Consider the following 16,048-nt stretch of genomic DNA (forward strand, 5'->3'; position numbering starts at 1 on the left):
AAATAGATAGCTAGTGGGAAGCAGCTGCATAGCACAGGGAGATCAGCTTGGTGCTTTGTGACCACCTAGAGGGGTGGGATAGGGAGGGTGGGAGGGATGGAGATGCAAGAGGGAAAAGACATGGGAACATATGTATATGTATAACTGATTCACTTTGTTATAAAGCAGAAACTAGCACACCACTGTAAAGCAATTATACTCCAATAAAGATGCAAAAAAAAAAAAAAAGAGGAGAGAAGGAGGAGGAAAGATTAAAGGCAGTCAGATTTTTTTTCCCCAGAAAAAAAAATGTACTTATCTTTATCACACACAAAGAATGACAGAAAGCAATGGTAAAATGCTAACATTTGAGGAATCTGGGTAAAGAGTATATGAGAATTTTTTGTACTAATTTTAGAACTTTTATGTCTGAAATTGTTTCAAAATAAATGTTTTTTTTTTTTTTTTTTTTTTTTTGGGTTCCCGGGCCCCCACCGTGTCCCCTACATCGGCAGGCGGACTCTCAACCACTGCGCCACCAGGGAAGCCCCAAAATAAATGTTTTAAAGAAATTAAAAATGAAATACCATCAAAAGAAAGCAGGTATAGCAATATTAATGTCAGACAAAATAAAACTCAAAGCAAAAAGCATAAAACAGAAGAAAAAGGGCTACTGGATAATAATTTGAAAATACAGTCTACCAAGATATAATATCATAAACCTTTTTGTACTTAACAAAATAACTTTAAAAATGAATCAACAAAAATGTAAGGGAAAACAGACAAATTCCAATCACAGTTGAATACTTTCAGCTATCCTAGAAATTAACAGATAAAATAAAAGGCATTCAGATTTGAAAGGAAGAAGCAAAGCTGTCTTTACTTGCAGGGTGCATTATCCTGCATGTAGGGAACTCCAAGAAATCCATACACAAAAAACTACTAGCACTAATAAATGAGTTCAGCAAAGCTATAGGATACCAGGTTAATATTTTAAAATCATTCATAGTTCTATATACTTAGCAATGAAAAATCTAAAAATAAATCAAGGAAAAATTCCATCAACAATAACATCGAAAATAATAAAATACTTAGGAATAAGTTTAACAGAAGTGGTGCAAACCTTGTACACTGAAAATTACAAAACATTAGTAAGAAAAATAAAAGGTTATCTAAATAAATGGAAAGACATTCCAGGTCCCTGGATTGAAAGACTCAATATTATTAAGATAGCAATTCTTCCCAAACTGATCTATAGATACACAATACCTATCAAAATCCCAGAAGAATTTTTGTAGAAACAGACCAGCTGAACCTAAACTTAATATGGAAATACAAAGGATCCATAATAGCCATTATAACCATATAAATGTATAGCCATATAAGTGTTATCCATAATAACACTTTTGAAAAAGAAAAGAGCTGTAGGACTTAAACTACTAGATTTCAACATTTACTATAAAAGCAGTAGCAATTGGATTTCCCTGGTGGCGCAGTGGTTAAGAATCCACCTGCCAATGCAGTGGACATGGGTTCGAGCCCTGGTCCAGGAAGATCCCACATGCCACGGATCAACTAAGTCTGTATGCCACAACTACTGAGCCTGTGATCTAGAGCCTGCAAGCCACAACTACTGAAGCCCATGCACCTAGAGCCCATGCTCCTCAACAAGAGAAGCCACCACAATGAGAAGCCTGTACACCACAACAAAGAGTAGCCCCCACTCACCGCAACTAGAGAAAGCCCGTGTGCAGCAATGAGACCCAACACAGCCCAAAATAAATAACTAAAATAAATAAATTTATTAAAAAAGAAATGGGGAGTCCCGTGACAAATCTTTACACTTATGGAGAACTGATTTTTGACAATGGGTGAAGGACTGTCTTTTCACCAAATGGTGCTGGGACAACTGGATAGTCATATTCATAAAGACGAATTTAGATTTGTACTTCAGTTGTATTTCACAAAAATCAACTCAAAATGAATTATAGACTTAAATGTAAAACGTAAAAATATAGGAGAAAAACTGTGCTCATGGATAAGGCAAAGAGTTCTCTGGTACACCACCAAAAGCATACTCCACAAGACAAAAAGTTGGTAAGCTGGACTTTATCAAAATAAAATATGTTTACACTTTGAAAGACACTGTTAAGAAAATGAAAAGGCAAGCTAGATACTGGAAGAAAATATTTGCAAATCATGTGACTGAGAGAGAACCTGGATCTAGAATATTTAAAGAACTGTTACAATTTGGTATAAGACAACCCAATTTTATAATGGGCAAAGATTTGAATAGACATTTCACCAAAGAAGAAAAACACATGCCTAACAAGTACATTAAATGATGCTCAACATCTTTTCAACCTGATCTCAGTTATCAGGGAAATGCAATCAAAGCACAATGAGATATTTCATACCCTAGCACTAGAATGGCTATAATAAAAAGACAGTGGGCTTCCCTGGTGGCACAGTGGTTAAGAATCCTCCTGCCAATGCAGGGGACACGGGTTCGAGCCCTGGTCCGGGAAGATCCCACATGCTGCAGAGCAACTAAGCCCATGAGCCACAACTACTGAGGATGCGCTCCAGAGCCCACGAGCCACAACTACTGAGCCCGCATGCCGCAACTACTGAGACCCATGCGCCTAGAGCCCGTGCTCCACAACAAGAGAAGCCACTGCAGTGAAAAGCCCATGCACCACAATGAAGAGTAGCCCCTGCTTACAGCAACTAGAGAAAGCCCGCGTGCAGCAATGAAGACCCAATGCAGCCAAAAATAATAAATAAAATAAAATTTAAAAATAAAAGATAGTAACATGTGTTTTAAAAAGCCCTTACCAGCTACTGAACTGTATGCTTAGAAATGGATTAAAATATTAAATTTTATGTTATGTATATTTTACCACACACACACACACACACACACACACAAAGCCTTTACCAATTCTTTAAAAAAAAAAAGATGAATAAAGCAGGAAAAACCAAAGCCAAACCCCCCAAAATCTTCCATCTTTAGATGGCTTCTCTGGTGATTTCTATCAAATATTTAAAAAAGAAGTAACACAATTTCACGTAATCTTTTCCAGAAAACAGAAGAGGAGGAAATACTTGCAAATTTACTTAAAATGAGGTAAATTTAAATGTATAATTAAAGGCATCATGATTTATTTTCTGCAGAAAGTGCATTACTAAAGTATAAAAGACATATAGTATTGGACCACAAGTCTTAAGAACTGGGTTCCAATCCAGATTTTGTTACCAACTAGTTGTATAATCTTTAGCAAGTTACCTCATCTTGTTGGGCCTCGGTTTCCTCATTTGTAAAATAAGGAGAAGTACCAGAGAAATCCTTTCCATCCACATAATATAATTCTATGGTATATTTATTACATAAAATTTTGTTTAAAACTTGCCCAATTCTAAGTTGGTATAACCCTTCTGGAAAACAACATGGCAATATGTAGTAAGAGCCAGTTCATACGCTTTGGAGAAGTTTTTCAATTTTTGGATATTTATCTTAGGGATATTTTTCAGCCAAAGCAAAAGAATACATAAAAAGATGGTCACTTTAACAACTCACATGTCCAGAAAGAGTGGAATAAGATAGTAATACAAAGAAATATCAAATTACTAAAAATTAGTATGAAGATAATGAAAAATATTTTTGTTAGATAATAATCAGAATATAAATGATTTAAAATATAAAAATGTACACAGTATATAAGTATGTGCCAAAGAAAATGTCATATGAGCTAATGAAAGGAGTATTAGAGTTGTGAGTCTAAAGGTTTTTTTTAATCATAGTTTTTTTTTTTCTTTTTGCGTTACGCGGGCCTCTCACTGTTGTGGCCTCTCCCATTGTGGAGCACAGGCTCTGGACGCGCAGGCTCACTGGCCATGGCTCACGGGCCCAGCCGCTCCGCAGCATGTGGGATCTTCCCAGACCGGGGCATGAACCCGTGTCCCCTGCATCGGCAGGCGGACTCTCAACCACTGCGTCACCAGGGAAGCCCTAAAGACTTTTGAAATGTTGAAACATACACTCAAAAAGAAAAAAACAAAAACTTGTCCAAAGGATAGAGATACAAAATATCAGGATTATGTTGATGAGGTTCTAAATTGCCCTGGCTTGACTAATGCTTCCTAAGAGTGGTTATGAACCTAGGGCTCCCAGCTGAAGTCTCAATGATTAAAACTTTTATCAACTGATACTGGAATTATCAACAGTATTTTACTTGTCCTACTCAGTGTTGAGATAAAGCCTGGAAGTCTTATGATTTTACCAAATACCCATTAAAATCCAGATATAATACTGGAGAGTTCAAAATCCTTATGCCTGATGATTTCGTTTATCACTGTTGCTCCCTTTCAAGTTCTCAATTTACAATTTCTCAGGCAGCCTTCATTTTTAAATGTATCAGCCACAAAACTATTTGAGTTATACAACCACCAAATCTCCTCCAAAGTAAGAATAGTGGAAGGAAGGGAGTATCTAGCTTCCTGATTTTCCTCTGTATTTCTATAGCTGTTTGCTAGGACGGGAACTTGGAGACGGTCAGCAGAGGGAATACTTGGTAAATGCTACCTACCGTGCACAATCCTCATACGAGTAGGTGGAAGCACACGAAATTATTTGCGTAGATCAAAAATGGGTCAGCAGTCTCATATGGCTCAACGTAGGTCAGTGCCTTTTTTTAATTAAGAAAAACTTTATGTCCCCTTTGAGACTCTGAAGAATCACTGTCAAGGACTCTCCTTAACCCTCTCAATGAGTGTATTGACGTGAATCCTTTTTTTCAGAACCAGAATCTCAGCAATTAGTTTTTGCTTGTTTGCATTAAAATGCCAAAGCCATAAGCAAAACCAAGAAGTGTTTTAACAGAAGCCAACCAAAGAATAAATGTAAGAATTATCCTGTTCAACTCAATTCCTGTCAAAGTCATGTTTTTCCTCACAGAAGCAATAAGTTTTGGTGCCAACATTTTCAGAGCAACACTTCTTCCACTTCCAACAGAAATCAATCCCATTTTGAGAGCATCTTACCTGAAACTACCATAGACTATAAGTAGAATGGAAATCAGAAATGTAGACACTTGACTGGAATCCACCAGGGAATAGGCCCTAGAGAAATAAGAGGAAAAAAATTTTAATCACATGGCAGCAAGTCCTCATGGAGTTTACAGTCTGATGGATTTTTATAAACCCCACTAAGTTTTATTTTTGTCTTTAGGAAGGAAAACAGGTATAAATTAGCATTAACAAAATACATAATTAAAACACAGATCTGCTAGCTTAACATAAAGAGTAAACGTATAGCTTCACAGCTATTATTAGTTAACATTCACAGGATGTTAAATGACATTAATGTAAAAAATGCCATCTCCATATGATAGGCAATATGTGCTTCCACTCCCAAGTTAAAAAGTACCAAAACATCTACGAACTCTGTACACTTGAATTATCAATAGTATTTTACTGGTTTTGCTCAGTGATGAAGTAAAGCCTGTGTCTCTCTCCTGGATTCTAGTTTTATTTTTACAACTGCCTATTGGTTCTCTCCATCTAGGTGTCCCACAGAAGGTTCTTTCAAGTCAACACGTCCAAAACTAAAGTCATTATTCTTCCCTTCATACCCAAACGTCTTAAGGAATGATATCATGATTCCCTCAGCATTCTCGACACCCTGTTCTCTTACTTCCCAAATGTGATGACAGTCAGTAAGTCTCACAACTTCCACTTCTGCAAATACCCTACTTCTCTCAATCCTACTGCCAATTCCTTAGCTCCCTTCTATGGCTTGACTATCAGAGATCTTTTTTTGGGGGGGGAGGGGCGGGGCACATCACTCGGTTTGTGGGATCTTAGTTTCCGGACCAAGGATCGAACCCAGGCCCCCTGCAGTAGAAGCACAGAGTCCCAGGGAATTCCCAGCACCAAGGAATTCCCAATGTTTGCAAGTCTGTCTTCAGGAATTCACCGTTCACACTATCCATTCATGTTATGGATTTTCCTAAAACAAATTTCTCTTCATTTTTTCCCTCAGTAAATATTTAATGATGCTTCTGTGCCCGGTACTCTGCTAGCCCCCAGGGACATAATAAAAACCAAGACTGTCTTCGTCTTCTCCCTGAATGTCTTTTCTAAAGGAATTTAAAAATTAAATTTTGTTCTAAAGCAACGAAAACAAAAAGTTAACATAAGCAAGTGAATATAATTGTTGAAAATGTTACAAATTTTCAACAAGTACAGGGTACCTTGAGAATGTATAATTCTCAAATCTTAGGATTCTACCTAAGAACTACGGATGGGGGGGCTTCCTTAGGGGGGCAGATGAATGAGAGAGATACAAGACTCAACAAAATAGGATTTGGTGATTGTTTATGAGGCTAAGAGAGGATCCCCAGGTTTCTGCTAAGCAGCTGGTAGATAGCTATACCATTTGGCAAAAAAAACAGGAGGAGGAGATTTGAAGTTTTGGATGTGCTGAGGAAACAGCTGGCTATCTGGGTCTAGAGTTCAGAAGCAGCTCTAAGCTAAGGATACATATTGGGAGCTCATAACCTTCCACATGGTAATTGAAGCCACGGGTGTGGGTGAGAAGAGGACCCAGGATGAAAGCCTGAAAATTCAGAAATTTAAAGATCAGAAAGGAAGAGGAGCTGCAAAGAAAACAAAATGAAACAGACAAAGAGGAAGAAAACCCAGGATAGCAGGTAACTGATGAAGTGTCTTCAAAGAGCAGCAGGATCACATGAGATGCTGCCTGAACTTAAACTGCTCTACCCCTTACCAGCAGTTAGTTTTCATTTGCGGTAATTACTTTTCTGATGTAATTAATTTTAACGTGAATTACAGTGAGATTCAGCAGCTTTTCATATAATTAAGGGCCAATAGGCATTTTTTTTTAAAAAGCAATTTAAAAGTTTTTCAGACTCCTGATCTATAAAATATGAAGGGAGCCTGTTTTTGGGGGGGGGGCACTTTTCTTTTGATGGTGTTTTATTTAGATGACTTAGCTTTTCTATACCATTCATGTTCTGAAGCGTATTGCCATTCCCTAAAAAGTAGATTAAACATTTAAACTTCCCAAACTCAGTGTCTTAAGGTTTGGTACTATTGTTTTTTTCTTTTGCTATAAATCTCAAATCAATGGAGACCCTCCAGAGATATCACTTAAGACTTCTAGAAGTCTGGGTTGAATTTTGGTTAAACCAGCTCTACCTCCTCCAGTTTCTCTATGCTGTGCTCTACTCTGTGTGACAAACCATACTTAGTCACTGACTTTCCTCACAATCTGTTTTTCAAGGTGCAGTCTTGGCCATGTGTTAAATACCTTACGAAGAGGCTGATTAGCACTACCTGTTCTCATCTCCATTTTCTGGCGATAAGCATGCTACCCACCCACTGCAGAGCAAAATGCATGGTTTCAGAAAAAATGTTCTGATGTTTCATTTAATGGTTTCTTCTATACTGGACCAGTTTATTTTTCAAATAAATCTGTATCAAGAAAATCTGGTTAAAACTGACTCCTAATATAGCTCATGGTATTTTATAATTTACAGTAAAACTTTTAAAGAAGTTTGAACAACTTTGAAAACTACCAAATATCACATAATTAGAAGTTCTAATTTATTTCACAGTGCTATTTGAAATTTCATATATTTCAACTCAAACTACCATTATGGAAGTTTTACAAAAAGCCTTTTAACAAAAAGAATTTATTATAAACTACAGAACATGGATTAAAATCAAAGGCCAGGGGCTTCCCTGGTGGCGCAGTGGTTGAGAGTCCACCTGCTGATGCAGGGGACACGGGTTCGTGCCCCGGTCCGGGAAGATCCCACATGCCGCGGAGCGGCTGAGCCCGTGAGCCGTGGCCGCCGAGCCTGCGCGTCTGGAGCCTGTGCTCCCCAACAGGCGAGGCCACAACAGTCAGAGGCCTGCGTACCACAAAAAAAAAAAAAAAAAAAAAAAAAATTAAAGGCCAGCAATCTTATTTTACAGCCCCTCTGTATCCTATACTTCAGACTCTACCAAAGCATCAACAGAAATGTATCATCTCTCAGGCCCTCCCATTGAGGTGACTGTTTCCAGAGACGCTGGATTCACGATAAAGAAAGGAGGAATTACTCTACACTCTGAAGTAAAGGAATTCTTACAGAAATGCAAAAAGAAACTACATACATGCATTTGAGACACGCTGAAAGCAGGTTAGCCAAACGCACTAAAAGACTTGAAGACTGCCAAATAATGTATTAGTATAGGTCAGCTGTTGAGTTGAAACATTTTATATGGTCATTATGAAAACCATTAATTCTTTAACTACATTCTCCCATGTCTTAATAGACAAAGAGCTACCAGAAAGTTCTCTCATATATAAGGTTATATTTCACACCCTAAGATTTTTAGAACCATGCTGGATTTTAGGAGCTGCTCTACAGTCAAGCATCTATTTCTAGCTGCTTTACCAGCAAGTGCTTAGACACATATCCTGCTAAAAATCATGCCAAACTGAGACACAGAGAGTTCTGTTCTATAACGTGTTCTATGTGTCAGCCTGCCAGCTATACAATGAAAGCATTCTTGTCCACCCAACAAACCAAGCAGCTACTATTCCAACCCTGCACACTGACCTAGAATAGCACTTGGCAAACTTTTTGGTCTTGAGACCATCTATACTCTCAAGGACCCTGAGGGCTTTTTTCCTGTGGGTTACAGCTATTGATATTTACAATACTAGAAATTAAAAGTGAGAAAAAATTTAAATGCTTATTTACTAATTCATTTAAATATAATAAAACCATTACACTAGCACATAAATTACATTTTTAAAGGAAAGGTAACTGTTTTCCAAAACAAAAAATTTAGATGAGGGGCATCCTTCTACATTTTTGCAAACCTCTTTAATTTCTGGCTTAAACAGAAGATAGCCAGATTCTCATAATTGCTCCTGCATTCAATCTGTTGCTGTATGTTACTTTAGTTGAACTTTGTGGGGGGAAGAAAATCTGGCCTTACACAGATGTGTAGCTGGAAAAGGGAGGAATATTTCAATAACCTTTTCAGATAACTGAGGATATTCTTCTTTGATACTACACTAAAATTCAACAAGTGGCAATTTCTTAAAGGTTACTTGCAGTGTGGAATCTGAAACCTTATCGGTGAATTAAAAAAAAACTATATTACATTAAAATCCCACGGACTATATTATAGTTGAATGCATCTTTTACCCATGGATGATTTTGTAACATCATGCATTGGTCACCTGGAAGACACTGGTCACTGAGTTATGCAGCTCTTCCAGATGTTGTTACATTTCATTACACAATATCTGAAAAACCATATTTGTTAATTTCACTTTTTAAAAAATTTTTATTTTATTTATTTATTTTTGTCTGCATTGGGTTTTCGTTGCTGTGCATGGGCTTTCTCTAGTTGTGGCGAGCGGGGGCTACTCTTCGTTGCAGTGTGGGGTCTTCTCATTGTGGTGGCTTCTCTTGTTGCAGAGCACAGGCTCTAGGCATGCAGGCTTCAGTAGCTGTGGCACGTGGGCTCAATAGTTGCAGCTCACGGGCTCCAGAGCGCAGGCTCAGTAGTTGTGGCACATGGGCTTAGTTGCTCTGCAGCATGTGGGATCTTCCTGGACCGGGGCTCGAACCCATGCCCCCTGCATTGGCAGGCAGATTCTTAACCACTGTGCCGCCAGGGAAGCCCTGTTAATTTCACTCTTGAGGCTAATGATAATGGGCACAAAATTTCCAAAATTCCTATTTTCATGCAAATTTTATCACTGGCAAATATAAGTTTTTTCCCCCTTGAAGTAACAGGCTCACTTCATTCATTTTTGAGAAACTGTCTGCCACACACCCAAGTGTGAATAACTCCATAGTTTGTCCACTAGTCATCCTTCAAGTAAAAATGGAAGGTTCCAAGAAAGAAGTAGCTAGTTCAGCTAGCATTTTAAATGACTGCACAATTGTTTTTCTTAAGAAGACCAATGGTATTTTATTATATAGCAGAAGTGCTTAATAAGAACTTTTAAAAATTTATTTGAAGTATAGTTGACTTACAATATATTGGTTTCAGGTGTACAACAGTGATTCAGTATTTTTATAGATTACACACCATACAAAGTTATAAAATACTGACTACACTCCCTTTGCTATACATTACATCTCTGTGACTTATTATAACTGCCGGTTTGTACATCTTAATTCCCTTCACCTATTTCGCCCTTTTCTCCCCTGTGGTAACCACTAGTTTGTTCTCTGTATCTGTTTGTTTTGTTATATTCGTTTGTTTGGTTTTTTAGATGCCACATACAGTATTTGTCTTCCTCTGTCTCACTTATTTTACTAAGCAAAACACCCCCAGCAGGTCCATCCTTGTTGTCACAAATGGCAAGATTTCATTCTTTTTTATGGCTGAGTAATATTCCACAGTGTGTGTGTCTATGTATACATACACATGCCTCCACATCTTCTTTATCCATTCATCTGTCGGTGGGCACTTAGATTACTTCACGTCTTGGCTATTGTAAATAATGCCGCTATGACATTAGGGTGCATTACCTTGTCGAATTAGTGTTTTTGTTTTCTTCAGATAAATACCCAGAAGTGGAACTGCTGGATCATATGATAGTTCTATTTTTAATTTTTTGAGGAACTTCCATACTGTTTTCCACAGTGGCTGCATCAATTTACATTCCCACTGACAGTGCACAAGGGTTCCTTTTTCGCCACATCCTCACCAACTCTTGTTATTTCTTGTCTTTTTGATGATAGCCACTCTGACAGGGGTGAGGGATACCTCACTGTGGTTTTGATTTGTATTTTCCTGATGATTAATGACACTGAGCATCTCTTCAAGTGCCTGTTGGCCATCTGTATATCTTCTTTGGAAAAGAAGGTTCTCTGCCTATTTTTTAATCGGGGGCAGAGGACCTTCGTTTTATTAGAAAAAAACAAGTGCGCTCAAGGATTGAGATTTAATAAAAGCAATTTTCACTGCTTTGCTCTAAGTGAAACTGCCTTTCTTTTTTTTTTAAGCAGTGTGTGCATGGTGGTGAAGAATACAATGATTATTAGTTCAAGTGTGGTGCCACTGCGTTGATGCATGTTACAGCAGCACAGCAATGGTTTTTTTAAATGCGCCACTGCTTTTCACTGCAAGAACAAAAATGTCAAAATGAAAAAGGCAAATAACTTTATTAGCATTATGAAAATAGTATGACCTTGTAGACTCCCTGAAAGGGTCTGAGTAAACCTCAGTGATCCACAAGCCACAATTTGAGAACTGCTGCCTTATACATTTCCCCACAAGCCCTGGCTATATAAACTGCTAGTATTTTCTCACATGCAATTCTAACACATCACAAAACACCAAGTGTAGCTACAATTTTTTTGTGCTTTGCAAAATACTTGGCTTCAAATACAATATGCAGAAAATGACATATTCCAGGCCTAAGAAATGTTACAATCTTTCTCTTCATGGTGAAATATATTGAAACAGAATTTAATTTGTATTTTTATCAAAAATATTGTCTATCATAAGGTCCACAATAATTCTCTTCCACATTTTTTCTTATTTTAAGGGAAAAAAACAAGTATGTATTCTAAGCATAGTAATGGAACAGGTGCCTCATCAAATAAAATTTTAATAAATTAAATCCACGTTTAAGATACAAAAAGACAAAAAGACAGACAGACATTTAAGAAGGTTACAATCTAGTAAAGACACACTGTACAAGGCGGCAGAATGTAATGTTTAATAAAGAAACAAAGTGCTATGGGACCTAATCAAACTTATAAGCTTTTGCACAGAAAAGGAAACCATAAATAAAACGAAAAGCTAACCTATGGACTAAGTCCCCAGTACAATCAAGGCAGCTATGAAGCAAACACTGCATTTCTTCCTACAAGAGATTACGCGGTGCAAGCTCAGGAGCAGACGTTGGGTTGCTTTCCAAATGAGGGTGGGCTGGGGTTTGGGGAACCTGGAATTTAAATATGACCCGTGTTATAGTAGCTGCTTAAAATTTTTTTAGCTGCCTTTTAATGAATTAAGGTATGGAAGTTTGCTGCTGTTTCCTATGTGAAAAGCTGCATCAGTAATCAGAATAGCAATATTTACCTGCAACAGTATACCTGCAATATGATGCACCATGTATGTACTATGTATGGATGAATCTCAAATCCATTATGCTCAGAGAAAGAAGGCAGACTCAAAACACTACATATATGTCCCATTTATATGACATTCTAGGAAAGACAAAACTAAAGGGAGAAGAAAGAGACTAATTGCCAGGGGGTGGGAGGAGGGATGATTACAAAAGGGCATAAGGGAACTTTGGGGGGCAATGGAAATGTTCTATTTCTTGACTAAGATGGTCGGTCCAAGACTATGTGTGTTGTCAAAATTCACAGAACTCTACTCCTAAAAAGAGTGAATTTTACTGTTTGTAAATTATACCTTAAGGAATCTGACTTTTAGAAAAGTAGGGGGAAAAGGGATGACTGGCTGATGTATTAAGAACATATTCTGACTTCCCTGGCAGTCCAGCGGTTAAGACTTCACCTTCCAATGCAGGGGGTGAGGGTTCGATCCCTGGTTGGGGAGCTAAGATCCCATGTGCTTCGTGGCCAAAAACCCAAAACATAGAACAGAAGCAATGTTGTAACAAATTCAATAGAGACATTAAAAACGGTCCACATCAAAAAAAAAATCTTAAAAAAAAAAGAACAGATTATAGATGCAACGTAAGTGTTCAATGACAGATGAATGGATAAAGAAAATGTGGAACATATATATAATATATTTCATATAAAAATATATAAAAATAAAATGGACTACTCAGCCTTAAAAAAAGAATGAAATTTTGCCATTTGCAACAACATGGATGGACTTGAAGGGTATTATGCTAAGTGAAATAAGTCAGACAGAGAAAGACAAATATTGTATGATACCACTTATATGTGGAATCTAAAAAATACAACTAGTGAATATAACAAAAAAGAAACACAGATATAGAGAACAAATTAGTGGTTAACAGTGGGGAGAGGGAAGGGGAAGAGGGTAGAGGATTAAAAGGTACAAACTACTATGTGTAATATAACTAAGCTACAAGGATATATAGTACAACACGGAATATAGGAATACAGTCAAAAATTTATACTAATTATAAGTGGAATATAACCTTTAAAACTGTGAATCACTATGTTGTACACCTAAAACTTATGTAATATTATACGTCAACTATACTAAATAAGTAAATAAATAAATATCAACCTTGGGGTGGGGGGAAAGAACAGATTATAGTGCAGTAACGCAGAAGCAAAGAGAACAGGCTACTGTGATAATTCAGGCACAAGATGACAGATGACAGATGACAGATGATGGCTGGCACTGGGGTAAAAGTCATGGTAACGTTGAGAAGTGATCTGATTCTAGTTATATTTTGAAGATAAAGCTCTGCAGAATTTCCTGATAGATTGAATATGGAGCACGAGAGAAAGCGGAGCAAAGGATGACTACCATGGTTTTAGCCCAATCAAGTGGAAAGATGGAGCCACCACCAACAGAGAGAGGAAGGCTACAGATGGAACAAGTGGGGGGCGGGGAGGAAGGGGGGTTGGGGAGTGGGGATCAGGAACTCAGTTCTAAGTTCTAGTCTGCTGTAAAACAGAGATTATGCCATTACTTAACTCATAGTTTGTTTTGTTTCGGTAAACATCACTGCATTCTCCATTTCAGTTGGAAGTCCTACTATGCAGACTTTGCTGGGACCCTAGAAGGAAGCCCAGGCATCATATAGTTCTGCTCACTGCAGCTTGATGGGTCTACCAGCTCTCACCCCCAAGTTAAACATGTTCCTCTTTTACAAAAGGGAAAAATGTGTTCACTATCTTTGGCTCCTTTAATCAGGTTCCACTTACACCCCTCTTGAAGAAATTCCTCCATGTTACTATTTCTATATTTCACTCCTTATGTTCAATGTTTATCCCACTAGTTTATGCGAAGGAGAGGTTGTATACTTTGGGAATTCATGTCTGAATCACTTATATTTCTGATACAGCTTTTCCTTCCTATTATGGAGTTTTTCATTTCTACTAGTAAAGTGCGTGCTTAATAGAAAAAAAAAAACAAAACCTTTTTGTTCTCATTTCTCCCATCTGTTAGCAGTTCCTCCTAAGTTCTGTAGCTCCTGATCCTTTTTGCAGAGTCTCTCTATTCTCTCCTTTACATTGACTATCATTTTAATCTGAGAGTTGAGAAGAAAGAAAAAGCTACTATAGATTCCCACTGAAAGGTTTTCTTCTCTTAAGAGAATGCCAGTGCTGTTTCCTACGGTAGCACTGTCACCTAGAAACCAAAATTCTCAGCTGACATAACATTTCAGGGCTAATCTAATTCCTAGGAAACTACTTGGCACAGTTCAATACATAAAAACCAGCAGTACACTTGCCTTTATACCACCAACAATCTTAACTCTCAAATTGTAAATTCCTAATAGTAATTATAGCTCCTTGGCTTTATTGACCATTTAATATGTGTGGGGTGCTGTGCTATGTGCTTTATTTATTTAACAACTTCATTGGAGTACAATTGCTTTACAATGATGTGTTAGTTTCTGCTTTATAACAGAGTGAATCAGCTATACATATACATATATCCCCATATCTCCTCCCTCTTGCGTCTCCCTCCCACCCTCCCTATCCCGCCCCCCCCATCACGTGTTAGCATACGGTATCTGTTTTTCTGACTTACTTGCTGTATGACAGACTCTAGGTCCATCCACCTCACTACAAATAACTCAGTTTCGTTTCTTTTTATAGCTGAGTAATATTCCACTGTATATATGTGACCTCTATGGGACTCTCTGTGCTTCCTGGACTTAACTATTTCCTTTCCCATATTAGGGAAGTTTTCAACTATAATCTCTTCAAATATTTCCTCATTCCCTTTCTTTTCCTCTTCTTCTGGGACCCCTATAATTCGAATGTTGGTGCGTTTAATGTTGTCCCAGAGTCTCTGAGACTGTCCTCAATTCTTTTCATTCTTTTTTCTTTGTTTTGCTCTAGAGTAGTTATTTCCACTATTTAATCTTCCAGGTCACTTATACGTTCTTCTGCCTCAGTTATTCTGCTCTTGATTCCTTCTACAGAATTTTTAATTTCATTTATCGTGTTGCTCATCATTGTTTGCTTGCTCTTTAGTTCTTCTAGGTCCTTGTTAAATGTTTCTTGTATTTCCTCCATTCTATTTCCAAGATTCTGGATCATCTTTACTATCATTACTCTGAATTCTTTTTCAGGTAGACTGCCTATTTCCTCTTCATTTGTTAGGTCTGGTGGGTTTTTACCTTGCTCCTTCATCTGCTGTGTGTTTCTCTGTCTTCTCATTTTGCTTAACTTACTGTGTTTGGGGTCTCCTTTTTGCAGGCTGCAGGTTTGTCGTTCCCATTGTTTTTGGTGTCTGCCTCCAGTGGCTAAGCTTGGTTCAGGGGGTTGTGTAGGCTTCCTGGTGGAGGGGACCGGTGCCTGTGTTCTGGTGGATGAGGCTGGATCTTGTCTTTCTGAAGGCCAGGACCACATCTGGTGGTATGTTTTGGGGTGTCTGTGACCTTATTATGATTTTAGGCAGCCTCTGTGCTAATGGGTGGGGTTGTGTTCCTGTCTTGCTAGTTGTTTGGCATAGGGTGTCCAGCACTGGAGCTTGCTGGTCATTGAGTGGAGGTGGGTCTTAGCGTTGAGATGGAGTTCTCTGGGAGAGCTTTTGCCATTTGATATTATGTGGTAACAGGAGGTCTCTGGTGGACCACTGTCCTGAACTCGGCTCTCCCACCTCAGAGGCACAGGTCTGACACCTGGCCAGAGCACCAAGACCCTGTCAGCCACACGGTTCAGAAGAAAAGGGAGAAAAAAAAGAAAGAAAAAAAAAGAAAAGAAAAGAAAGTTATTAAAATAAAAAATTTAAAAATCATTAAAAAAATAAAGAAAGAGAGCAACCAAACCAAAAAACAAATCTACCAATGATATCAAGCACTAAAAACTATACAAAAAAAAAAAAA

At 37.9% G+C, this 16,048-nt stretch overlaps 1 protein-coding gene across 1 annotated transcript in view; it reads right to left on the reverse strand.

Annotated features, from left to right (window-relative positions):
• The window catches only part of SPPL3 (signal peptide peptidase like 3), a 102,161-nt gene that overhangs the window by 32,899 nt on the left and 53,214 nt on the right, over positions 1 to 16,048 (reverse strand). The window contains exon 2 of the mRNA XM_024741519.1: positions 5,023 to 5,100. Within this exon, the coding sequence (XP_024597287.1) occupies positions 5,023 to 5,100 (78 nt within the window). The remainder of the gene's footprint in view (positions 1 to 5,022; positions 5,101 to 16,048) is intronic.

This window comes from Neophocaena asiaeorientalis, unplaced genomic scaffold, assembly GCF_003031525.2.
Source record: "Neophocaena asiaeorientalis asiaeorientalis breed wild unplaced genomic scaffold, Neophocaena_asiaeorientalis_V1.1 scaffold648, whole genome shotgun sequence".
NCBI classification, from domain to species: Eukaryota; Metazoa; Chordata; class Mammalia; order Artiodactyla; family Phocoenidae; genus Neophocaena; species Neophocaena asiaeorientalis.